The sequence below is a fragment of the Notamacropus eugenii genome, chromosome 5 (assembly GCF_028372415.1).
Source record: "Notamacropus eugenii isolate mMacEug1 chromosome 5, mMacEug1.pri_v2, whole genome shotgun sequence".
Classification (NCBI taxonomy): domain Eukaryota; kingdom Metazoa; phylum Chordata; class Mammalia; order Diprotodontia; family Macropodidae; genus Notamacropus; species Notamacropus eugenii.
Window position 1 is genome coordinate 13167081 of NC_092876.1, and position 26300 is coordinate 13193380.

At 44.4% G+C, this 26300-nt stretch overlaps 1 protein-coding gene and 1 long non-coding RNA gene across 2 annotated transcripts in view; both read right to left on the reverse strand.

Annotated features, from left to right (window-relative positions):
- Positions 1 to 26300, reverse strand: part of LOC140507333 (leukocyte immunoglobulin-like receptor subfamily A member 3) — a 43237-nt gene that overhangs the window by 14828 nt on the left and 2109 nt on the right. Inside the window, exons 4-8 of the mRNA XM_072615445.1 lie at positions 25949 to 26242; positions 25225 to 25266; positions 24331 to 24427; positions 16063 to 16155; positions 15615 to 15673 (exon numbers count right to left, since the gene is read on the reverse strand). Of these exons, the coding sequence (XP_072471546.1) occupies positions 15615 to 15673; positions 16063 to 16155; positions 24331 to 24427; positions 25225 to 25266; positions 25949 to 26242 (585 nt within the window). The remainder of the gene's footprint in view (positions 1 to 15614; positions 15674 to 16062; positions 16156 to 24330; positions 24428 to 25224; positions 25267 to 25948; positions 26243 to 26300) is intronic.
- On the reverse strand, positions 12812 to 15072 carry LOC140503478 (uncharacterized). The gene is made up of 3 exons (XR_011966799.1): positions 14987 to 15072; positions 14166 to 14458; positions 12812 to 13493 (listed from the first exon to the last, which is right to left on the reverse strand). It is a non-coding gene; the product is annotated as an uncharacterized lncRNA (long non-coding RNA).

The window sequence follows — 26300 nt, forward strand, 5'->3', positions numbered from 1 at the left end:
GGATGAAGAGAAGTTGGAACTCAAAGTTTTAGGAGCAACTGTTGAGTATTGTTCTTGCAACTAGGAAATAAGAAATGCAGGTAATGGAGTACAGAAAGTTATCTTGCCCTACAGGACAAAAGAGAAGATGGGGACAAGGGAAAGGAGGGATGTTAGAAGGGAGGGCAGATTGGTGATAGGGGCAATTAGGATGCTTGGTGTTCTGGGGTGGGGGGAGGGGAGAAATGGGAAGAAAATTTGGAACCCAAAATTTTGTGGAAATGAATGTTGAAAACATAAATAAAGAAATTTAAATAAAAAAATGTAAAGGAAAATTAAGTAATATGTGTAATGGGTTGAAGAGATTTGGAAAATAAAGAATGGTTTGATGGACATATGGATGTTGGATAAGAAGGTTTGGGGACAAATCTGGGTCATCCAAAACCCTCCTGTCCCTAGATAGTTGCCAATTATGGATGGTTTAAGTATGTTGAGTATAGAAAGCTTGATGGTATTTCAAGAAGAAAGGAAAATTGTGTAGCTTGATTTGAAAATTAATAGCATGATCAAATTTGAGATGGCCTTTTTGGAAGGATAACAGCCTGTATTTATCCTGCTTCTGGTCATTTTCTTCCTACTTCTTTCTGGCCCTTGTACACATAATCTACTTGCCAGGCTTGTCTCCTCTAGTCTCAGTGCCCTCCACTTGAAGATGACCACTCAGGCTGGATATGACCCTCTGTCTGAGACCATGGAGTCAGCTAAGTTCTGGATATTGGCTAAAGAACCAACCCCTTGAATGGGGGTATCCCATGGGGCAGGGGCAATCCTATGTCCAATTTCAGCTTGAAGCAGTTTTCAGATGCCGAGACATTTGCCTGTTACCCCAAAAGATTTTGGGTTCCATCATTTTAAGGAAGGGGGAATGATGGGGTGCTTGGGTGCTTGTGCACCAAATCCAAGATCACATTTCTGCCCAGACCAAGGACCCTATGCATAGCAATTACTCATGAGTGGGTCCCAGTAAAACAAACTCTCTCTCCCTGTTGTGAGAACAAGCTGATCTTTGTAGAAACTCCCACGAAAACAGGGCTGTTTTGTAACCTCAGAATTATCAGGTATTAATTCCTACAATTAATGTATACAATCCAGAGGTCAAGCTATAGACCTCAACTCTCAAATCTATCTTGCTACAGACATAACAGACCAAAAATATTCCCCTAAGGGAACACCCCCAATGCCTATGGAAAACTTTAAATCAGCTGTTGAAAGCACCCCTTTTCCCTTATTATATATTACAAAGTCATTATAGCACTCCCTGGTGTCAACATGTTTTCTCTGGGCTAAACAACAGTCCCCATCCACATCATTCAATTTGTGACCTTAAAGGATATACTTTCTTATGTGGAAATTGTACCACTCCTATTTTTGTGTAAGAAACAGCTCAGCCCTCAGATTGTCAAGAAGTTGTGTTACGCTGTACTTGTCTTTGTCTCTTTAATAATTATGGAAAATGCATTGTAGGAATGGTGAATAGAGGAAGTGATGTATTTCCGACATGAAACTGTACTGCTCATTATCCAACCAAGCTAAGGTCTTGGGCATTAGACTCTCTAGTCAATGCAGTCATGGATAATAGGATAGCCATAGATTATTTACTAGTTGATGTATGGCTATAAGTGCTTCATATCTGTGTATGGAAACCACGCTAGGCAAGTGGATGCTTGGATTCACCACCTCCATGAGATTGCAAAAAGATTCCAATTATTCCCAACACAATCCTGGTGAACAGTAATTACTTCTTTTTTGATGGCTTTAATCCCTATTGATATTTAAGTCTTCTGTTTTTATGTTTTGGTTTATGGATTATTAATTACATAACGTCCTTTGGTGAGATGAGCTTGGTAGAATGTAGGGCCAGATGTGATGCCTACATTCATTAGGAAAGTCTGAACTTGCTCCATTTTCCTGCAATCTGACTGTAATTTTATTCCCAGCCAGACCTAGATGTTTGCTCCCAGGAAGGGCTCACCACCCCTTTTGGAATCAAGAATTTCTTTTTTTATTTTATTTTATTTTATTTTTTTTATTTTTATTTTTTAATGTTTAACAATCACTGCCATATAATTGAGATTTTATCCCCCCCACCTACCCCCCACTACCCCCCTCCCTCCCCACGACTGCATACAATTCTGTATAGATTCTACATATACTTTCCTATTGAGTATATTTTCACTATAGTCATGCTATGTAGTCAGACTAAAATAAATGAAAGAAATCGTATAACAAATCAGAACATGATACACAAACACATACACATACACAAACATGATCTGCTACATTTTGTGAGTGACTTCCATATTTCTTTCTCTGAGTGTGGAAGGCATTTTGCCTTGAGAACCACCTTTGGGATTTTTTTTTTTTATAAGAAGTTTTTGCGTTATTACAAAATTCCAAGTCTACCAGAAAAAACTCTCACACACTGTGGTCGTTGCTGTGCACAAAGTTCTCCTGATTCTGCTCCTTTCACTCAGCATCAGGTCATATAAGTCCTTCCAGGCCTCTCTGAAGTCTTCTTGTTCATCATTTCTTATGGCACAATAGTACTCCATTACATTCATATACCATAATTTATTCAGCCATTCCCCAATTGATGGACATCCCCTTGACTTCCAGTTTTTGGCAACTACATAGAGTGCTGCTATAAATATTTTTGTACATGTGGGACACTTTCCCATTTTTATGATCTCTTGGGGATATAGTCCTAGTAGCGATATTGCTGGGTCAAAGGGTATGCACATTTTTGTAGCCCTTTGGGCATAGTTCCAAATTGCTCTCCAGAATGGTTGGATGCGCTCGCAGCTCCACCAACAATGAATTAGTGTTCCAACTCTTCCACATCCTCTCCAGCATTTATCATTTTCTTGTTCTGTCATGTTTGCCAATCTTATAGGTGTGATGTGGTACCTCAGAGTTGTTTTGATTTGCATCTCTCTAATCAATAGTGATTTAGAGCATTTTATCATATGATTATAGATAGCTTTAATTTCTTCCTCTGAAAATTGCCTGTTCATATCCTTTGACCATTTATCAATTGGGGAATGACTTGTATGATTATACATTTGGGTCAGTTCTCTATATATTCTAGAAATGAGGCCTCTATCCCCGAGCTTAGCTGTAAAAATTCTTTCCCAATTTACTACATCCCTCCGGATTTTGGTTGCATTGGGTTTGGTTGTGCAAAAACTTCTCAGTTTAATGTAATCAAAGTTATCCATTTTGCATTTCATAATGCTTTCTATCTCTCCTTTAGTAAAGAATTCTTCCCTTCTCCATAGATCTGATAAATACACTATTCCTTGCTTCTCCAGTTTATTCATGGTATCAGTCTTTATACCTAAATCATATACCCATTTGGACTTTATTCTTGTGTACGGTGTCAGGTATGGGTCTATGCCTAATTTCCGCCACACTGTTATCCAGTTTTCCCAGCAATTTTTGTCAAACAATGAGTTCTTATCCCAGAAGCTGGGGACCTTGGGTTTATCAAACAGAAGGTTGCTATATTCCTTGCCTACTGCATCTTGAGTGCCAAGTCTATTCCACTTGTCTACCTCTCTGTTTCTTAGCCAATACCAAGTGGTTTTGATAATTGCTGCTTTATAGTACAGTTTGAGGTCTGGTAGCGCTAGGCCACCTTCCCAAGCATTTCTTTTCATTAGTCCCTTTGATATTCTGGACCTTTTGTTTTTCCAAATGAATTTTGATATTATTTTATCCAGCTCTAGAAAGTAATTGTCTGATAGTTTAATTGGTATGGCACTAAATAAGTATATTAATTTAGGTAGAATTGTCATTTTTATTATATTAGCACAGCCTACCCATGAGCAACTAATGTTTTTCCACTTACTTAAATCTGACTTTATTTGTGCAAAAAGTGTCTTGTAATTGTGTTCATATAATCCCTGGGTTTGTTTTGGCAGGTAGACTCCTAAGTATTTTATACTGTCTACCCTAGCTTTAAATGGGATTTCTCTTTCTATCTCTTGCTGTTGGACTTTGTTGCTAATATATAGGAACACAGAAGATTTGTGTGGGTTTATTTTGTAACCTGCAACTTTGCCAAAGTTGTTTATTAATTCAAGTAATTTTTTACTTGAATCTCTGGGATTCTCTAGGTAAATCATCATATCATCTGCAAAGAGTGATAACTTAGTTTCTTCTTTGGCTATTCTTATTCCTTGAATATCTCTATCTTGTCTAATTGCTACAGCTAACATTTCTAGTACCATATTGAATAATAGTGGTGATAATGGACAACCTTGTTTCACCCCTGATCTTATTGGGAATGCATCTAGCTTATCCCCATTGCATATAATGCTTGCTGAAGGTTTTAGATAGATACTGCTTATTATTTTATGGAAAGTTCCCTTTATTCCTACGTTCTCCAGTGTTTTTAGTAGGAATGGGTGTTGTATTTTGTCAAAAGCTTTTTCTGCATCTATTGAGATAATCATGTGGTTTTTGTTAGCTTTGTTGTTGATGTGATCGATAATGCTAATAGTTTTCCTAATATTGAACCAGCCCTGTAGTCCTGGTATGAATCCTACCTGATCATAATGTATTAATCTCGTGATAAGATGCTGTATTCGTTTTGCTAAAATCTTATTTAAAATTTTTGCATCTATATTCATTAGGGAAATTGGTCTATAATTTTCTTTCTCTGTTTTGTCTCTTCCTGGTTTGGGTATCAAAACCATATTTGTATCATAGAAAGAATTTGGGAGGACTCCTTCTTCCCCAATTTTCAAAAAAAGTGTATGTAGTATTGGAATTAACTGTTCTTTAAATGTTTGATAGAATTCACTTGTGAATCCATCTGGCCCTGGAGATTTTTTTCCTAGGGAGTTCATTGATGGCTTGTTCAATTTCTTTTTCTGAGATGGGGTTGTTTAAGTATTCAACTTCCTCTTCTGTTAATCTGGGAAATTTGTATTTTTTAAAATATTCATCCATCTCGTTTAGATTATCGAATTTGTGGGCATAAAGTTGGGCAAAGTAGTTTCTAATTATTGTTTTAATTTCCTCCTCATTGGAGGTGAGATCACCCCTTTCATTTTTAATATTAGTAATTTGATTTTCTTCTTTCTTTTTTTTAATCAGATTGACCAAAGGTTTATCAATTTTATTAGTTTTTTCATAAAACCAACTATTGGTTTTATTTATTAATTCAATAGTTTTCTTAATTTCAATTTTATTAATCTCTCCTTTGGTTTTCAGTATTTCTAATTTGGTATTTACTTGGGGATTTTCAATTTGTTCTTTTTCTAGCTTTTTCAACTGCAAGCCTAAGTCATTGATCTCCTCTTTCTCTATTTTATTTATGTAAGCATTCAAAGATATAAAACTTCCCCTAATAACTGCTTTTGCAGTATCCCATAAGTTTTGGTATGTTGTCTCACTATTGTCATTCTCTTGAATGAAATTGTTGATTGTTTCTATGATTTCTTCTTTAACCCAACCCTTCTTTAGAATTAGATTATTTAGTTTCCTATTGATTTTTGGTTTCTCTTTCCATGGCCTTTTATTACATGTAATTTTTAATGCATTATGATCTGAAAAGGATACATTGATTATCTCTACCTTTCTGTACTGGATTGTGAGATTTTTATGTCCTAGTACATGGTCAATTTTTGTAAATGTTCCATGTACTGCTGAGAAAAAGGTATATTCCTTTCTATTCCCATTTAATTTTCTCCAAAGATCTATCATATCTACCTTATCCAGAGTTTTATTTACCTCCTTAACCTCTTTCTTGTTTATTTTGAGGTTGGATTTATCGAGTTCAGAGAGGGGGAGGTTTAGGTCCCCCACTAGTATAGTTTTGCTATCAATTTCTTCCTTCAACTCCCCCAACCTCTCCTCTAAGAATCTGGATGCTATACCACTTGGAGCATACATGTTTAGTAATGATATTGCTTCATTGTCTATGGTGCCTTTTAGCAGGATATAGTTTCCATCCTTATCCCTTTTGATTAGATCTATTTCTGCTTCCTCTTTGTCTGAGATTAGGATTGCTACTCCTGCCTTTCTTACATGAGCTGAAGCACAATATATTCTGCTCCATCCTTTGACCTTTATCCTATGTGTATCCCCCCATTTCAAATGTGTTTCTTGTAAGCAGCATATTGTTGGATTATGGCTTTTAATCCATTCTGCTATCCGTCTCCGTTTTATGGGAGAGTTCATTCCATTCACATTCACAGTTATGATTACAATCTGTGTATTTCCCTCCAACCTCTTTCCCACCATTTGTGCTTTTAGCTCTCCTGTCTCCCTTCCCCTCCTCAATAGTATTCACTTTTCTCCCCCTCCTCCTGCAGCCTTCCCCTCCTTCTTTTGACCCCCCTCCCTTTTAGTCCCCTTTACTCTTATTGCTTCTTTCCTCCCTTTTAGCCGCCCTCCCCTTTCTTCCCCCTTCCCTTCCTACTACCTATAGAGCTAGTTAGGCTTATCTACTTAAGATTATTGTTCCCTCCTTTAAACAAATCAGATGAGAGTACCTCTCAAACAATGCTCATCTCCCTCCCCTCCTTCCCTCTACTGTAGTTTTGTACTTCTTCCTGTGATATAATTTGCCATTTTCTGCTTCCCCCTTTTCACACCTCCTATTACAATCCCTTCTCATACTTAAATCATATTTTTGACATGACATCATTTACTTTATGCCCGTTCCCTCTACATATATCCCTTTTATCATAATAGCTGCACAGTTCTCAAGATTAACAGGTATCATCTTCCCTTATAGGGAGGTAAACAGTTTGCCCTAATTGAGTAGCAAGTTTTTGTTTTTTCCCCTCTGTTTACCTTTTTATGATTCTCTGGAGACCTGCATTTGAAGATCAGATTGTCTATTGAGTTCTGGTGTTTTGGTCAGGAAGCTCTGGAAATCCCTTATTTCGTTGAATGACTTTCTCCTTGCCTGAAATGTTATGCTGAACTTTGCTGGGTAGTTGATCCTTGGTTGAAGTCCCAACTCCTTTGCCTTACGGAATATTGGGTTCCAATTCTTTCGATCTTTTAATGTAGAAGCTGCAAGGTCCTGTGTGATCCTGACTGTGTGTCCTTGATATTTGAATTGTTTCTTTCTGGCTGCTTGTAGTATTTTCTCCTTCACTTGATAGCTCTGGAATTTGGCAACTATATTTCTTGGGTTTTTGAGTTTGGTATCCCTTTCGGGAGGGGAACGGTGGATTCTTTCGATGACTATTTTGCCCTCTGAGTCTAGTACTTCTGGGCAGTTTTCCTTGATGATTTCCTGGAAGATGTTGTCCAGACTCTTTTCTTCATCATGGGTTTCTGGCAGGCCAATAATTCTTAAATTTTCTCTCCTGGATCTATTTTCCAGGTCAGTTGTTTTTCCAATTAAATATTTTACATTTTCTTCTATCTTTTCATTCTTTAGATTTTGTTTGACTGATTCTTGTTGCCTCATTGAGTCATTAGTTTCCACTTGCCCAATTCTAATCTTCATCGTATTGTTTTCTTCAGTTAGCTTTTGCATCTCCTTTTCCATCTGACCAATTTTTCCCTTTAAGGAGCTATTTTCTCCATTTAATTTTTGTACTTCTTTTTCCATTCGACCAATTTTCCCAGTTAGGTTTTGGGTTTCCTTTTCCATCTGATCAATTTTCCCAATTAGGTTTTGGGTTTCCTTTTCCGTTTGATTAACTCTTCCTTTTAGGGAATTATTCTCTCCAGTTAATTTTTGAACTTCCTTTTCCATTTGTTCAATTTTCCTTTTCAGAGTGATGTTCTCATCAGTGAATTCTTTTTTTATAATTTTAAAATCATTGGCCAGTTTTTCTTTTATATCCTTCTTCAGATGTTCCAGGTAATCTAGTTGTGCTTGCGAGAAATTCATAGTCCCATCTGAGGTTTCAGATGGAAGTACAGTCTCAGCTCTGACCTCTTTGGTGTTTGTGTTTTGGTCCTTATCCCCATAGAAAGATTCTATGGTTTTTTCACTTTTCGTCTGCTTTTCCGATTCATGATGTTGGCTGAGTGTTGTAGCTTCTGGTTCTTTCAGTCAGAAGGTACAGATCTTTAAGTTGAGCTGATGTGTGTCTAGGCTAAAAGCAGGCTTTTTTTTTTTTTTGTTTCCCAGATCAACCCTGGGGTTAGCTTGTTAGGTGTGTGGGAGGGGTGGTCTAGTCTCAGGAGATCTCCTCAGCTGACCTGAGGCAAAGGCAAGGTCAGGGGATGGTGATCCCAGTTTCCCTATTGTCTTCCCTTTTCCCCTGGAGGGCTGGGGCACACCTAAAAGCTAATGCGTGTTCCCGCCCCTCCTGGGGCTTGTCTCCCGGCTCTGAGGCTTGCCTGGGTCTCAGTGCGAATTTTCTCTGCCCTGGGTAGTCTGTCCTTCCAGATCACCTCCGCCACAGTAGGAAGAATCCCCCTTTGCTATTTTTCTAGCCTCTGGTGTTATGAGACTATTTGCCCCCTTCTGCTGTTCCCGCTGATCCAGGATTTATCTGGGGAAGAATTTTATGGTTCTTTCACGGTCATCAGGGGGGAGGAGAGAGCATTTACTGATCACTCCGCCATCCTGGCTCCCGGAAGTTCAAGTAGGTGACTCACCGAAGTTTAGTCTTCAGGCTGAAGGTTTCAAGGGCTGCTGCACTGATATCTGGCGCTCAGCGGCTCTCACCGGCTCAGTTTGGCTTGTCTCCTGCTCCACTGGTTTCGCCCGCCACTCTCGGGCTTCTCAGGTCCCTTCTGCCCTGCTGCGCTGACCACGCTGCGCTGTGTGCTGGGGGCTTACCCCCGCGGAACAGATCGTTCCCGTGGACCTTCCAGTCCAACCTGGGCTCCAAATCTGTCAAAGTCTGTCACCCACTGGATTCTACACCTCCAAAGTCTGGTCAGATTCTCCTTTCAGAGATATCCAGAGGAGTTTGTCCAGAAGCTTAAGTGAGTCATTGCTTTCACTCCGCCATCTTGGCTCCGCCACCCCTTTGGGCAAAAGAATTTCTAAAGATGAATTCTCTCAAAGATGTGGTGACAACACCTCCTTTCCCCCTGATCATGCATTGAAGTAGCAGGATGCCTTCTTGGTTATAAGGAACTATTTAAGGTGAGTAGTCCTGAACCATCTTTGGGAATCTCCTGCATAGTATAGATGCTCAGCTGAGGACCTTCTCCTTGGGACTCTGGAGGCTGACCCGGGACTCCTTAGTTATGTGATCCAGATGTAGATGATTCCCCCATTGGTGCTGATCATTTGTGAAAAGATTGTGTAACTATCTTTGTTGTGTAACTGTTGGGATTTACTCTTTGTAACATAATTGTTGGGATCTTCTCATCATAACATAACTGGTAAGATTTAGTGATTATGACACAGTTCTTGAGACTCACTGTTCGTGACATAACTGTTGAGATTACTGATTGTGACATAACTTTGGGATCCACTGATCTTGACATAACTGTTGAGATTTACTGATTGTGAAATAACTGTTGGGATCTACTGGATTTGACATAACTGTTAGGGCTTGCAGGTTGTGACCTATATTATTGTTCACTTTATGACTGAGACCTTCATTATTAATAAATATTAGTACTATATGTATATACATATGTGTATATACATATATATATACACACAACTTGAGGCTCTGTGTCATTTTTGAATCAATCTGAATTGACACTAAATTAAGCTGTAGCAAAGAAGATTGTGTCACAACACAGTTGCAAAGTTCCTTAGGGCTTTGATTGCCATATCAGTGTCACAATAAACTTTTGCATACATGACCTAAAGATTCCTTGAGCTCCTGAATTCATTCCATATTGACCCTCTCTTTGAGGGGGATGTCCAGCATGTCACAAGCATGTTAAGAGTTTCTGATGAGGCTGAGGTGCACCCCAGGATGTTTGGGTACAAGGTTATTTTGAGAAAATTTTCCTAGGTTCTTTCCAAACCAAGTATAGGCAATTATTTGGGGTAATACATAACACAACACAACACAAAAAGTAGCCTCCCATGACCTTCAAGGGATATGAAACTTTTCCAAATCATCATACATAAAGATCATTACTAGAAGGTGGACTTACCAAATGCAGAGTCTAGCTGGCTTCTTATTTTGCACTGCCAGCTGAGTCACATGGAAGCCTGAGTCCCATGGAGCCTGTGGTGGGAGGAGCTTGCTGAAAGAGGAGAAGCAGAAAGAGGAGAAGCCAGAGCAAAGCTGACAGGAAATAGGTGAGAGTCTAGTCTGAGTTAGGAAGGATGCAGACAAGCAGGCAGCTGACTAGCCCAAGTGAAAGAGTTTGTTTGTGATTTGTTTAAGGGAGCTGGTTTGTGGGAAGGCTAGGAGAAGGAGGGAAAGGCCAGAGGAGAAGGCTTGAGGATGGTGCTTTTCTCTGCATTGTAATTGTGTATGGATTTCTTTGTTATTATGATGGATTTGGCTCTCTGGTATCTGAATTAATATTTTGGCTCTGTCTTCCATTTGAAGAGTCTGTGGTAATGTGCAATTCAGAATTGTGCGGGCATATTCATGGCTGCCGTGGGTGTTGTGAATATCACATTGGTGCTACAGTGGTCTGGGGTACTTTAAGAGGTCCATGAAAAGGTGTGTTAAATGATTTGGAGTGGGTTGAGAGCTACTGTGAAAGAACTGTTGATTATCTAGGTGGACTGGCCTGGGTGAGATGACTTCAGGTGAGACACTAGTGATTTGTGCTGCTGAAATGTATGAGAAAATTAGGAGTCCAGGTCCCATCACCATATCACTACCCTCCAGGACTGTTGTGAAGCTCAAATGACAGAGAAATGTAGATGCTTAATGAAGACCCTTCCTCTCAGTTTCCCTCTCTTCCCAAACCATTAGTGACTTCTTTTATATAGTCTGTCTCTAATGGAATATTCATTTGAATCTCAATAAAGTTGAAAGTTGGAAGGGACAAAAATCAGAGACATGGAAATAGAAGAGAGAATTTCTGGCACTGTTTAGCAACGTTCCTGCTTTTGGGATTTAGGACCCCCAAATAGTAACTCACAGGATCCTGCCTGAATGAATTGAGCTCAAATCTTGTCTCAGTGAAAGAAAAACAAAGTTTGTTAAAGATCTGCTACATTGGGTGGACTGTTAAGGAATTTGAGTGTTTTTGATGCTTGCCTTGACAAGAGGGCCAGATTAAATCTGAGCACCTTCATGGAGACAAGATGGTTCTTACATACAGAAAGACTGAGACCGGGATCTAAGGATGGTCAAGTACTCTGGTGTGACTGGAGGAAGTGTTTAGGGAAGGACTTGGTGGGAGTGGTCAGTTGTTTGGGGTGACTCTAGGGGGAAGCAAAGAACCAGGAAAATGGCATAAAAAGTGGGGAATAACCAAAAGCTCTCTGGATAACAGGCAGTGGTGGGCTAAGCTAGGTTAAGGGTAGCAGAGATTTGGGGTTAGTAGTAATAAAAGGCTTACATCCCCAGGAGAATGCCAGATGAAGTGGGAAGATTCAAGGAGAGTTCAAGTACCCTGTCACTGGCACATAGGTACTTAATAAATGCTTATTGATTGACAGGTAAAAAGGACACACAAATTTTAAGAAAAAAAAATCCTGAACCCCATGAATTGTTATCAAGAAGCAGCTTTCACTGCCATGTACCTGGAGAGATTGAGAGTGAAATTCAAACTAGACTTTTCCTCCCTCAAAGAATAAGTTTCTTAGAGAGATTTGGATATAGGCACCCAGATAGAGAAGAAGGGGGAATCAGCATTGAAATAGTGCTATTATGTGCCAGATTTTACTATTTACATTTGTTGGAGCTTCTCTATTTCCCAAGAGAACCTGACTTGAAAGCTGGAGCTGCAGCTAATGTGCTCCAGCAGAAGGACAACCGTCACTTCTCCTGACATGCTCACAATCCCTGTGCTTGTAACTGCTAAGTGAACCCAACCTGGGGCTGCATTCCTTTTCCCACCACACTAAGTCTGGTTCTGTAACCCGCTGAAGGATCACAAGGCTCAAAGACCCTAATGACGTGAGAAAGTCACAGGCAAAACGATTCTAATAAGTTGGAGATTTTTCCCACAGTAGCCAAGACTGCCTCTATTTTCTCCAAAAATATCTGCAAGTGTGGGCATACAGTGGGTACTGTTTACTCGAGACCTAAGAATGACTGTGTTGTGGTCCCTCCTTTTGTGGTTTTTATGCTTAAAACCCTACCCCTGCCATAATCCCTCAAGCCCTTGTCTGAAAGGTGGACTACTGCTTGGAAGTGTTTTCTTCACTCTGAAATTAAACTGCCATTTGACTGTCTGCCTCTGGCCAGCTTTGTTCTGCTTTAGCCAACCACAAATTAGATGGGTCTAGTCTGGACTATATTTAAAATACTTTGTCAGGTCTAATCCAGAAAAACCAACTTTGTAACAAGTAAATTGATTTATGAAAAACCAATGCACCTAGTGACCATGTGCACCCAACATATGTCCCTTTTTGTCCCCAGTATCCACCACCTCTATACTCCATACATCCTTGGGAATCAGGCTAAGTCAGTGCACTGGTCAGAATTCTTCGGTCTTTCAGTGCTCCTATTCTGTATAATTCTATTGTCCTGGTACACAACATTCTCTGGGTTCTGCTCACTTTACCCTGTGGCAGGTCATGTCGCCCAGAACTCTCTGAAATAATTTCTTGCCTCATTTTCCAAGGTGTAATAAGATTCCATCATGGACATCCCTACCCCACTGTTTGCTCAGCCAGTGCCCCATTGATGGAGATGCTCTTAGAATCTTCCCCTCCTCTCCCCACCCCTTCTCCTGTCCTCTCCTGTCTTCTTCCTTAACCTCTACCTGCCTCTGTTTCCTCAACTGTGAAATGGTACTAACAATAGCAATTCTCTCCCAAGATTGTTGTGAGGATCATACGGGATTCTTTTTGTAAAGTTTTAGCACAGAGTCTGGCCCATAGTAGGTTCCCAGTAAAAACCTGTATCTTTCCTCCTCCTCCTTTCCTTTCCTCTCCTCCTCTGCAGATAGGGGCAGCTCCCCCTGGCCCAGGCCTGTGTTAGGTCACCCACACAGCAAACATGACAAAACAAAGGTGGCTCCTGGCCTCCAGGACCTGACATTGTCCTGGGATCCTCTGGTACACAAATAGATCAATGGGGCCTCAACTGAGTGGTGGGATCCCTAACAACTGGGGGAGGGGCACAGAAAAGGCTTTTTCAGGAGGCTCCCAATCTCAGCCTTGGAGGGATATTTTCATTGTAAGAGGAGAGGGTGAGGAGGGAGAGCATGCCAGGCAGGGGGCCAACTTGGGCAAGGGCCTGGAGGTGGGAAAAGGAGAATAATATGGTGCTGTGGGAGGAGTGGTCTGAAAGGAGAGGACCCTGGATGGGGTGGGCATATCCTGTCTGGACATCCAGCCCTGCCTCCCTCCACTCTCTGCTGAGAATCCTCCAGTTACTCACCAAAGAGCATCTTGTCTGAATCAGAGCTTGTAGAGAATGTCCCTTGGGGTAAGGAAAGGGACAGGGTTAGTGGCTGGGCAGGGGAGCCCAGAGAGGCCTGGAAGGAGACCCAGGGGTGATCCTCAGCTTGTTCCAGTGGCTGGCTGTGGGATGTTGGGCAAGACCTTCCTTTCTCTGGGTCTTACTCTTCCATCTCTTAAATGGGTGTGTGTGCTCAATGTGCTCTCTTGGCCTGTCCACTTGTGAGATTGGGTGATTCTCTGATTCTTCTGACCTATCTTTTAGGTCCTGTCTGGGCTTTGGGGGCCAATGAGAGATATAGCCAGAAGAAGAGTGAGGGGCTTCGTGATATTCTTCCTCCTCCCTCCCCACTGTCTATACCTCAGGCCTGCTCTGGCCTTCTCTTGGCATCCCCTATGACTCCTCCACCTGGTTTCCTGGGACCTAGTAGACATATTGTCTGTGTGTAGGCTCAACGTACCTGAACAGGTGGCAGATGGTGAGGGTGTCTAAAAGGGCCAGGGAGGAGAGTCCTCAGCATCTGTCTTCTCTGAGCAGGCCCCATTGCCCAGACTCCATCCCCTCCCTCTGAGCCTCTTCCTCCCCCACCCCTCCTGCTCACTGGTCTCTGGGGCAGGGTCTTGAACAAGTGTGGTGGTTCCCCAGGGCTTGTGAGGGAGTTTAGTGGGGATAAGGAGGCTGAAGTTCACTCACCTGTGACCTTGAGAAGCAGGGATTTTCTGGACCTGACCACTCATGGGGTCTGTCACTGTGAAAGGTGTAGCATCGGTAATTTCTTTCATGGGTAGAGTTCACAGCTGGGATGAGGAATTTGGCCTGAGATCCCCATTTATGTTTCTGGGCCTTTCCTTGGGCAATCTCTTTTCCATCCTTGTATGAGGCAATCATGTCATATGATCCATCTGTCTGACACTGGAGGGTCACATTGTGTTCTGAGGCAACCTCAGGTTTGGACAGGGCTGAGACTGAGGGTGCTTTATATAGGCCTGGGAGAGGAGGGGAAGAGCCTGGAGTTAAGGCTGTGACCCCAGTTTCAGAGGAGGGACAGACATGACTGGTTTGAGGACTGTCTTGGACCTGCCTGGACACCTGCCTGGGGGTGGAGGTTTAATCCATCTCCAGAAAAATGGAGATATAACTTTGGGAGAAGGAAGGACGTTGGACAGCTCGGATGGGAAAAGGGAAAGAGAGTGACTGAGTAGAGAGAAAGATGAGAGAGAGACAGAGAGGAGAGACAAATGCGGGCAGTGTGGGAAGGGAAGGTCAGACAGGGCGTCTTCCTCCATGGTCGGGGGGCTGGGAGCCCCAATCCTTGGGTCTTTGTCCTAGAATCTCTCTGTATGGTTCTGGGAGATGAGGGTGTATTTAAGACCCATCTCTGTAGTTCTGGCCATTTATTAGTTCCCCAAAGCAGAGCCTGGCTCTCATACTGGATCATGGGAGGGTCCCTGGTGCAGATGTGGGAAGGAGAGGAGGAAGCTTACTTATAACTCCTGGTTCACTTCCATCCTTACCTCTAAACCTTTCTTTCCCTGTGCCTAGTCTTGAGCTGGGAGAGGGGACAGAACAGCAGCAGGGGTGCCCTGCACTCCCTCTCCTGGCTTTGGGAGGGTCAGGGCTGGCAGGGGGAGGTGCCCCACCCTCTCTGTGCCCCTCCCCAGAGAGTCACCACCTTTGTCTGGTGTCCTGAGACACAAGCTGAGCCTCCTGCCTCCTCCCTGGCCCCAAGATGGGATCTGCCTGAGGCAACTGGTGATATACTAGATAGAGCCCTGGGCCTGGAGTCAGGAAGACTTGAGTTGAAATTAGACACTTCTCAAGTATGTGATCCTGGCTAAATCACTTTGGATTTGTTTGCCTCCATTTTGTCAAGTGTAAATTGGGCATCCTAAGGATCTACCTTGCAGAGTTGGGAGGATCAAATGGGAGAATGACTGTACAGTGCTTAGCACATAGTAGGAGCTGTATAAATGCTGATTCCTCTCCCCCAGAGGGAGAGCAGAGGCAGAGACAGGGAGAGGACAGGAAGGGCAGAGGCAGAGGGATGCTTGGGGTCAGACTGGGCTTTGGGAGAGCTTAGGGTCTGCTGGGACCCAGAGCCAGCCTTGCCTGAGGGACCTGGGGCCCAGGGAGTGTCCTCACCTGTCACCACCAGCTCCAGGGGGTCACTGCACACTGACCAGGAGGATAAGTGTTTGTAGCTGCAGACATATGTCCCTGCATGTTTCGCTGTCACTGCTGAGATGGGATACTCCACTTCCATTTCATCTGATTTCTTATCCAGGAGCCTGTTCCATGTGTGTCTGTTCTTTTTTGCCAGAAGGTACACATCTCCCTCCCATGATCCCTAGCACCTGAGGTTCACACTTCTCCACTGGACACCAAAGAGCCGTTCTCTGCCCTGAGGGAGGGCCTGGGGAATATGTCTGAATAACAATGAGAGCTGTCAGTTCCAGGGGATCTGTGTACCCCCCACCCCCATACTTGTTCCTCTCACTTTACCCCTGTCAGCTCTGCCCAGACCTTCCCTCGCCCTCTCCTGGGGGCAACTGTCTGCTCTGAGCAGGGGGAGTGTGTGGGAAGGACTCACTTGTCCATACCCTCATCCTCTGGCCCAGACACAGCCCTGGCAGAGATGATTCTGGTTACTCTCAGCTCCTCACATTCTCCCCACCCAACACCCCTAGAGGAAGGAGATAGAAGGATCAGATTCTGGACTTGAGGCTGATGGGAGTGAAAGGGGCTGGGACCCAGAAGACCCCTCCAACAACAACAGCTTCCCCCCTCCCCTGCCACCTTGCTGGCTAACCTGAGACTGATGCCTCCTCTCTGGTCCAAAGGAATCCCACTCCAAAACAGCGTTTGTATCTGGTGTCAGTGGTATGTAAATTCCCTTTGAATTTGAAGGTCCCCCACCTCAGGACTCACCCAGGCTTAGTAGGGCAGAGAGGATGGGGTCATGATGGTGCCAGTAGATAGTGGGAGGGTATTCTCGGTCCAGTCTGAGGCTGAGGATGTGACCAGGGTCTGCTGTGCTGAGTCTCTTAAGGTCCAGTCTCACTGAGAAGGTTTTCTAGCTCCTTGCCACTGTAGTTTCCTGTTGATTACCCCATGCAGGGAGGTTTTGGGGTCATAGGTGTAGCATCAGGTATCAGCATCAGCTAGGATGTTCAGAGTAGAAAGTGCCTTTGGAGACATTGATAGAACCCACCTCATAGGGACCCACCTCTGCCTGGGAGAGACTCTAGATGAGGCTCAGCCCTCCTGGACTTCACAGCCATGCAGAGTGGATGTAGTTTGTTGGAGAGAAATCATAGCTGGCATTTATACGGTGCTGTAAGGTTTGCCAAGGTCTTTACAAAGAGGATCTTATTGTAGCCTCATTCCAATAGTGAGAGAGGCAGGTTAATTAATACCCTCATATTCCAGATGAGGAAACTAAGGCAGAAGTCTGTGAGTATCCCAGTGTCACAAAGCTAATGAGTATCTAAAAAGAACTGAAAAGGATGCTGGCTGGGAGAGTCTGGATGGGGAGGAAGAAGGTCCCCAGCACAGGGGCAGGATGGAGAAAGTCCTGTGGAGGTGGCTTGATTTTCTCGATTTCTACCACATTATTTTTTTATTTTTTGGCTTTCTAAGTTTCTTTTATTTGAGTTGCATGCCCTGTTCACTAATTTGTTCTCCTTTTGTGGATGAGAGTGTTTAGAGAGATACCATGTTCCGTAAGGATTTCTTTGGTTTTATTCCATCAGTTTGGGAAGTTCACCCCCTTGGTTGTTTAGCCTGGTTGTACTTGCCTCCATCCCTGGGTCAAGACTGTCACATGTCCTCCCTACCTCCCCTCTTTCCTCCCTTTTCCTATCCCTTCCGCTCTCTTCTGAGGTATCTTGAAAAGCTTAGGGTCACTCCATTCAGTGCCCTCAGCTTGTGTCCCAACAGACTGGGTTCTGTCATTTTAGGGGCCCAGTGGCTAACACCCCAGCTCCATTTGATCAGGCTTTGAGATTTTACTAATGGATGTTTTCTTCAAAGGTCTGGCAAAAAAGACATACAAGCATGATCCCCAATCTCTTGTCCTCTCCTCACCTCAGTCTCTGTAGCTGGAGAGGTAAGTGTAGACTCCCCACTTAGCTCCTTTTCCTTACCTTGCTGGACTCCCAGATGCCCTCACTTCATGCTCCTTGCCCAAGTGAGAGACTCATTCCCTCTACTTAGAATGTTAAAAGAAAACCAAGGGCCACAACCTGAGGGTGGTTTCCTGTTGGCCACAGTCCCTGGGTGATGGGAGTGAAGTAATAGGGAGGCCCAAGGCCCTCTTCCTTTTACTATAGGACTTCACTCTCAGTGAGGGAAAGAGTGACCTCCCTGCAGCCCAGCTGTGTCTGGGAGCAGACTGAGGCTGATGGAGGAGGCAGCCAAGGCAGACTGTCCTTGCTTGCCCCAGTCCTCCAGGCTTCTGGAAGTTTCCCTTATGGGTCTCTGGATGTGTGCCAGACTTATGTTATATGATCACTTTTGTTGATGAAATGACCTATTGTTTCTTTGATTTGTTCATTGACCCACCAGTTCCTTGAGATTAAGTCATTTTGGCCCTAATTCCTTTTGGATCCTTTCTTCCATGGCCCCTTACACGTTACACTTTTTGTTAGTGAGTGGTGGGCAAAGGATGTGGTTTCCATTTCTGCTCTTCTGCCTTTGTCTAGGAGGGTTTCCTGCCTGGTTCTGGGGTTAGTTTTTGTAACGATGTCCTTTATTTCCCTCTATCTTGTTCCTTCCTATTTCTGTTTCCATTTTGAGTCAAAAGTATTTCTACACAAAGTGTTCTTGAGTGTGTGTGCTCTATCCTGAGTTCAGTGCATTTGATGGAAGTGAGGTTCAATGTTATTGTGTCCTACCTTCAGCCTCCTTGGTGTATGGTCTTCTCTTGGTACTTCCCAACTATGTGAGGAGGCAGGATCCTCCCTTATTCCGTTTCCTGTCTCCCTTTCTTTTTTCCTTTCTTCTCTTCTCTCTTAATATCCTCCAAACCTAGATGCTTTGGCTCTGTTGTCTTGGGAAGAGATGCAAAGCACCCTGTTCTCACAGATCTCTTTCAGAAAAAAACCCTGGGCTTCCCATGATGTTAAGAAACAGTGGAGAAATGTGAATATGTGACTTCCTCCCCCCAGTATGGCCACCATCAGGTCATTGGCCCTAGGAAAGAGGGCCAGGCACTGGATGATCAGTGAGGGTGCAGACCATGAGCCCATCCTGCCAGTGTGAATTGACGTACATGTAGAATGCAGAGCTCTGGGACTGCTTGTGGCAGGAGTGGAGGGATACTCATTCTCCCCAGAAAACCTTGAGATGCCAACAGTATAACTCCATGGTAAAATGAAGAGTGAAAAATGATGACTTAGCAATTCTTGCAAAAAAGAAAATTTCCCTAACTACTATCATAGCAGAATTCCAGAGCTCTCACATCAAAGAAAAAAAAATCTTCAGGTATCCTGCAAGAAGCAATTCCATTGTTCAGAAACTACAGACAGAATCCCAAAGACCTGATGGTTTGTTGTTAAATGAGAGAAGATCTTGTAGTACAATTTTCCAAAATGTTGGCTACCAAAAATAACATTACCCTTCAGAGCTGAGTATAATCTGACAAGGAAAATCCTCCATATATCTTTGAAGATGTAGAGGACTTTCAAGTATTTCTGATGAAATGATCAGAGGTGAGTAGGAAGGTTGAAGTACGATCACAGAAAACCTGGTAAGTGTATTTGAGCTAATCCAAGGGATATAGTAATGCTCACATTTTAATAGGGGGAGAGAAAACAAATATGCCTTCAGAACTTTCATGTCTTCAAGAAGGAAGGAAGAAGAAGGGGGTCAAAATGGCTACTTATCATTGGGATGTGGGAGAAGAACATGGAAAGGTGGAGGAAGGGGTGGGGACAGTGGGCATTAAATGAACTTCCCTCTTCTCTGAAATGAATAAAGAGGGTTGGAATGCAAACATTTTGGTCTAGAAATCCATTACATTTCATGGGGAACAAGGGGGGAGGGGAAAGAAGTTAAGAGAAAGGATAATTCCAGGGACAAAATCAGCGTAAGCAAAACATACATGAAAAACTTAAATTAAAAGTGACATTGTTTTTCAAGACATCCTTGGAAGAAAATGTAACCTGGAGATGTGATTCAAAGGAAAAAAGGAAAAGTACATCAACTAGAATGTAAGGAGATGGCCATCCATTGGGGAGTGACTGAAGATACTGTGGGCACATGTAACTGTGCTATGGAATATTGTTGTGTCATGAGAAATGGCAAAAGAGATGATTTCAGAGAAGTAAGAAGTATGAGCTCATGTAGAGGGAAGTGAGAAGGACCAGGAGAAGAATTTATCCAAGAACAACGATGTTTGAAACAAAACAAGTCTGAAAGAGTTAGGAACTCTGATAAATGCCATTGTCAAGTATTTGTCCAGAGGACTGATGGTGGCACTTGTCACTCCCTTCCTGACAAGAGGGAATGGGCACAGAGTGTAAAGATGTCTATTTTGGGGACACCGCCCTGGGCTGTATTTGTTGTGATTATCTTTGTTTATTTATTGAACAGTTCTTTTTGTCTATTTCTTTCTCTGACTTTTTCATTGGGGCAAAGTTAGTGATAATGAGGCTGGAAAAAGAGAGTCATGGTAACATTTTAAGAATGTTCAGGAGAGAGAAGAATTTCAGAAGGAAATCATACCATTAGAAAGCAAAGTATGCAAGGGATTACATCCTTTAAAAGCAGCCTGCTCTGTGGAATGGAGGCTCCTGGCTATGCATCCACTCCTCTTTAGTCAAGTAAAGTCATTAAGTATAAGGCATAGACTATGTAGATGCTGTGTGTGTGTTTAAGTTCAGATTAAACATATATATGTATGCATTACCATACACAAGTATCAGAACATATATGTGTGTATCCATACATACATGCTAACACTCAAATTCGATGATCATCTCTCTTGAGTCAGTAGTATCAGGTTCCAGAAGTATTCCAGGTCAGAAGCCTAAATCTGTTGACTTTTGGAATATCAAGTCTCTCCTTTCCTTCAGCGATAGGAGCTGGACATCTTGGGGGATTTTCCAGAGTTTAAGTATAGAAGAAAAGCTGATCCTTCTGTGTGGTACACCAGGTATGGCAGGATGGAGGCTGGTTTTGGAATAGGAGGGCATGGGTTCAACTGCCAGCTTTGCCACGTGCTACCTGTGTGACCTTGGACAAGAAACTTAACCTTTCTGGGCTTCAGTTTTTTTGTTTTTTGTAAACTGAGGTGAATATCATAATTGACAAATTTCACATGCAAGCAGAAAGCAAGACATTCTGTGGGGTCTCCTGATATCCTAACTAGCCTTTCCGTTGCCAGTGGAAATAGGCTTCAGGCTGCTTATTGGGAGGTGGGGGAAAATGAGGAGCCTTTGCTAAAAAGAGGTTGCAAGATTTCCTGGGCATCCTTTTTTTGAGGGGCATGGGCTTCACTGTCATCACTGCACATGCCAACCCTTTTGCTTTGTGATTCTCACAGAGTATTTTGGGGATACTATAAACACATGCATAAATGAGTCAAGAAAGTTTTTGGGTGAAAGTTTCCCATCTCTGATTTAATATTTGGGTTTTATCACTTTTAAGATCTGGGTTAATTTTTGCTTCAATTCCAAATACAAATTAAGTTGCACAACAAGCCAACAAGCTTTGGGAGGGGCTGGTATAGTTAGAAAGCTGGCTGATCCCCGATGAAGGAATCCTGTCCCTCTATTCCATTGGAGGAAAGCCTGAAGTCCTTGTAGCTTGGAAATTCCATCAGAGGGGTCAATTAGGCCCCCAATTCTTTCTGAAGCATGCATCTTTCCTTTTCAATAAGCATTTTGTCTAGCCAAAAAATAACCTCATGACTATGAGAAGATCCATACTGTGGTGGAACACCACCTGTGTGCCCGTCCTTCATTGCCAAAGAAGACCACGCCATCAGAGAAATAATGACATGACTTGCACTTGACTTTGTTTTGAGTGAGGGAGGGCTGTGCAGGTCACCAGCCTCACTTCTCCTCCAGAACCATCTGAATCCAGGGACCTGATATTCATCAGGATGACTGGTGATGACCCAGGATGAGGCAGTTGGGGTTAAGTGACTTGCCTAAGGTCACACAGCTAGTGAGTATCAAGTGTCTGAGGTGACATTTGAACTCAGGTCCACCTGAGTCCTGCACTGGTGTTCTGTCCACTGCACCACTTACCTGCCCCCACATAGCAATATCACATAGCTTTTAAGGTAATGAAGTGTTTTCTTGTTGGGTAAGAAAAAAAACTCAGCATCCAACGGATTTGCTTTTTTGTATTGTCTTGTCAGCCAAGACTCTCCCTTTTTCTGACAGATGCCAGTGGACAGAGTCCTAAGGCCCTCTTTGTATAAATCCAAGGCACTCCAGCCTTCCAAGAAGCCTGTAGGAAGTGTTCACTGGGTATGCTGAAAGCCTTTATGTGCCAGGATTTCACTTTTTCTTCAAGACATTAACCAACCTGACTCAATCAGCACCTTCTCCTTTGTTTCTCCCAAGATTGCTCCTTATCTCCAGGCAGCTAATGGCCCAGTCGATAGAACGAACTCTGCGCCTTTTGACAGGAACACTGGTGTCGAAATCTTGCCTTAGTCACTTCTTAGGTGTGTGAGCTTGGTCATGTCACTTAAGCTCTGTCTGCCTCAGTGATCTCTTCTCTAAAATGGGGATGGTAATGGCACATAACTCTGGGGATTGTGAGGATGAAATGAGGGAATGTTTGTCAAATTCTTCCCCAGTCTTAAAGCACACTGTAAATGCTCGGTGCCAGTCTGGAGCTTGGCACTGCTCCAGTGTGGCTGCTGTTGGCACTATGAGATTATGTAGCCCTACTGTGCACTGAGTCATCTTTCAAACTTGTTCTGCCATGGACATGTGACCTGAAGTGATCTTTCTCAATGATATGTCCAAGAGGTGTATGGGACTGATTCCCAAATATCCGCTCCATGGTTTACAAGAATCTTTCCTCTATAATCCCATCAAAACCATTGACAAATGAAGTAATATGATTTCAATCATCCTGCGTAGTTTTCAATTTTAGCTTCTCCTCAAAGCCTTCCCTGACCCCTTAATGTTAGCTCCTTCCCTCTGAGATGGTCTCCCCTTTATCCATTCCACAGCTTCCTTGTGCCTCATTTTAGCTCTTCCCCTGGTTTTCTCCCTCTACATTCTGAGATCCTGGAATCCATTCTGCACATTGGAAGTAGAGGCACCTAGAAAAGAGCCCTGGGGATGCTTCTATGAATGTTATTCTATGGAATGATTTGTGTGTGCAGTTAGGTTTCTACCCAAGAACATTAAGCATGTCCATATGAATCTGTCTAGATGTGGCTCACAGTGACAGAAAAATAGATCCCTTTGGCACCTCTTTCCTCCCGTCTTGGTTTTCCAAGGGAGACTGTGATTTCTGCCAGGAGGGGAAGAGGAAGATTGGGGACAGAGGCTACTCTGATCTCAGAATGATGGGAAACTGGGTCAGAATTATATCTGTCTCTTCCCTTAAACATTATTAGTCTAGAGGAAATGACATTTAGTTTCAGGCAATCAAGATCTCCATCTCACAGTGGGGAAGAAGGGTCATAAACCATCCGTGTGAGACTAGGCTTCTTTTCACACCAGATGCCAATTCCACAATGAGGAGACACAGCCAACTGCAAAGAACCTCATTTATCCAGGTCTTTATAAAACCTCAGGGTAGGTATTCACGGGATCTCTCAGACATGGAGCCACAGGTCAACTTCTGAGGAGTCAGTCTGGGCCATTGGCCCTGGGAGTAGAGGGTTCTCTTGTAGGGCCAGTGGTGGTGGTGATGGACTGGGGGACAGTTAGTGTCTGAGAGATGGAGCACCAAGTTATGACAATGGCCAGGTACATATAGGTGTCTGTGTAGGGGTGTGTTTTCTAGCAAGCAAGGTCAATCATTCACATTCCCAAAGGAAGGTTGATTCTGGCAGGTTCAGGAACCCTAAAGAGGAAACATGGTCTCATGTACCTTGAGAAGCAGGGTCTACATCATCAGGGAGCAGATATGAGGAAAGCCTGGTAGCTGAAATTATTTGTAGGCCCTGCCATCTGAGGGAAGGTTTCCTGGGAAGTGGGGAGTCTGATTTGGGAGAGAGCATGGGGGAGAAGAAAGCAGCAGGGCTGGTACAGGCAAGGGTGGGCTTCTGGGCCCGAGAACCTGATGGCCCAAGGTCTGCAGGAGGCCCAGAGGGATTGCTGCTGCTGACTTTTGTACACACAAACACCCACAAACACAAACATGCATGCACTACAAGCACAATAATGACCACTGATGCAGGAAATCCTAAAGCCTACAGCTTCCTATGACTCCTTAGGGACTGATGTGGGGAGAGAGAGAGAGAGAGAGAGAGAGTGTGTGTGTGTGTGTGTGTGTGTGTGTGTGTGTGTGTGTGTGTGTGGTCAGAACAGCAACAGTGGAAAAGAGAGGGAGGCCTGGGGAGAAGAGAAGGCATCGTCAGTCTGTGCCTGGGACAAGGCGAGGCACTGTCAGCTTGGGGCAGTGGGGAAAGCTGGCACCATCAGTCTGGGAGTGGGTGGAAAAGCTGGGCATCATGATCTTGGGTGTGGGGGAAGACTGGCACCATCACTTTGGGTCAGGCTTAGGTTGCAGGGAGCACAAGGCCCTATCCTTTGTCTGCAGCTGGGCAGAAGTCCAAGCTTCAGGGAGTGTTGGGGAGGCACATATTCCATGAACTCCAGCCCTGGCTTTCCATGTGTCAGGGGTTCCTGCTCCTGCTCAGGGTCCCCTATGGCTGTGCCAGGCTTCAGCCAGCAGGACCCCCAGGAGGAGGAGAAGCAGCCCTGCCAGGCTGAGGCGCAGGAGGGTGCCCACGGTGTAATCCTGGGGAGCAGGATCTGGGAGGGTGAAAGACGGTTAGTGGTAGAGGGACAAGACCCCCTACATCATTCCTCTGTCCCTGTTCCCAGGCTCCTGTGCCCCAGCCCAGTCCCTGCCTCTGGCCACTCACTGCCTGGGAGCCTGGGTGTGGTAGTGAGGTCAGGACCTGGGAGAGAAGCCTGAGGGAGGGGCTGAGGCAGCCCCAGGCCCCTTCCCTGGCACCTGGACTTGGCTCTTCCTCCCTTCCTTTTCCCTCTCCTGCAGTTTGGTGGAAGGGCTGACGCATGAAGCTTTTGGTGAGGAGTAGCTGAATTCAGATCCCACCTCACACACTCCCTCTGTGTGAGCCTGGACTGGGCCCCTCCCCTCCCTCAGCCTCAGTTTTCTCATTTGGACAATGGGGCTAGTAATAGCCCCCACCTGCCAGGCTGTTGTGAGGATCCTCTGAGACCACAATTGTGAAGCATTTCAAGGCTTTGTATAAGCTGGATGCTATTAATCAATGGGGCCTCATCTGAGGGGCGGGATCCCTAACAACTGGAGGAGGGGAGCACAGGAAAGGCTTCTTCAGGAGGAGGCTCCTAAGCTCAGCCTGGGAGATATCTTTATATTGTAAGAGGAGGAAGGGAGGAGGGACAGCATGCCAGGCAGGGGGACAGCCTGGGCAAAGGCCTGGAGGTGGGAAAAGGGAAATAACCAGGTGCTGCAGGAGGTGCAGTGGGAAATGAGAGTTCAATGGACTGGGTGGGCAAACCCTGACTGGACATTCCAGTTTGCCTCCCTCCACTCTGCTGGGAATCCTCCAGTTACTCACCAAATAACATCTTCTCAGAATCAGGGCTTGGAGACAAGGTCCCTGGAGGTGGGGAAAGGCACAAGGATGTGGACTGGGCAGGGGAGGCCAGAGAGGCCTGGAGAGGACTCCAGGGTGAGCCCCAGCTCTGCCCAGACTGGCTGGGTTGTGGGACGTTGGGCAAGTCCCTCCCTTCTCTGGGCCTCACTTTTCCATCTGTTAAATGGGTGTGTGTCCTCAGTGACCTCTTCTGGCCTGTCCACTTGTGAGACTGGGAGATTCCATGTTTTTCTGACCCCTCCTCTAGCTTCTGTCTGGGCTTTGGAGGCATGGAAGGGACATAGTTAGAGGAGACAGACGAGGAGCTTGGGGGTATTTAACATTCCCCCTCCCCACTGTCTACACCTCAGGCCTGCTCTGGGCTCCTCTTGGCTCCTCATCTGACTTTCTCACCTCCCTTACATGAGACTTAATAGACATATTGTCTGTGTGTGGGACCAACATACCTGGACAGGTGGCAGATAATGAGGGTGTCTACAAGGGCCAGGGAGGAGAGTCCTCACTGTCTGCCTTCTGTGACCAGGCCCCATTGCCCAGACTCTCCATCCCTTCCCTCTGAGCCTCCTACTCCCCCAGCTCTCCTAGATCCTGGGGTCTTCTGGGCCAGGGAACTGAGCTGGTAGGGAGATGCCCCAGGGCCAGTGACGGAGCTTAAAGGGAATTAAGGGGGATGGGGCTCCCTCACCTGTGACCCTGAGAACCAGGGGTTCGCTGGGACATGACCATTTCTGGGGTCTGGAACTTTGAAAGGTGTAGCATTGGTAAGTTCCTTCATGGGTAGAGTTCACAGCTGGGATGAGGAAATTGGCCTGAGACCCACTTCCATGGGGTGATGCCTTGTCTTGGGTGATCTGTTGTCCATCCTTGTACAGGGCATACATGGTATACCATGACTCTGACTGACACTGGAGGGTCACATTATGTCCTGAGGCCACCTTGGGGCTGGGCAAGGCTGAGAGGGTGGGTGGGTCATATAGTCCTGGTGGAGGAGGAAGAGGAGAGCCTGGTGTTAGGCCTGTGATCCCCGCCTCTTTCAG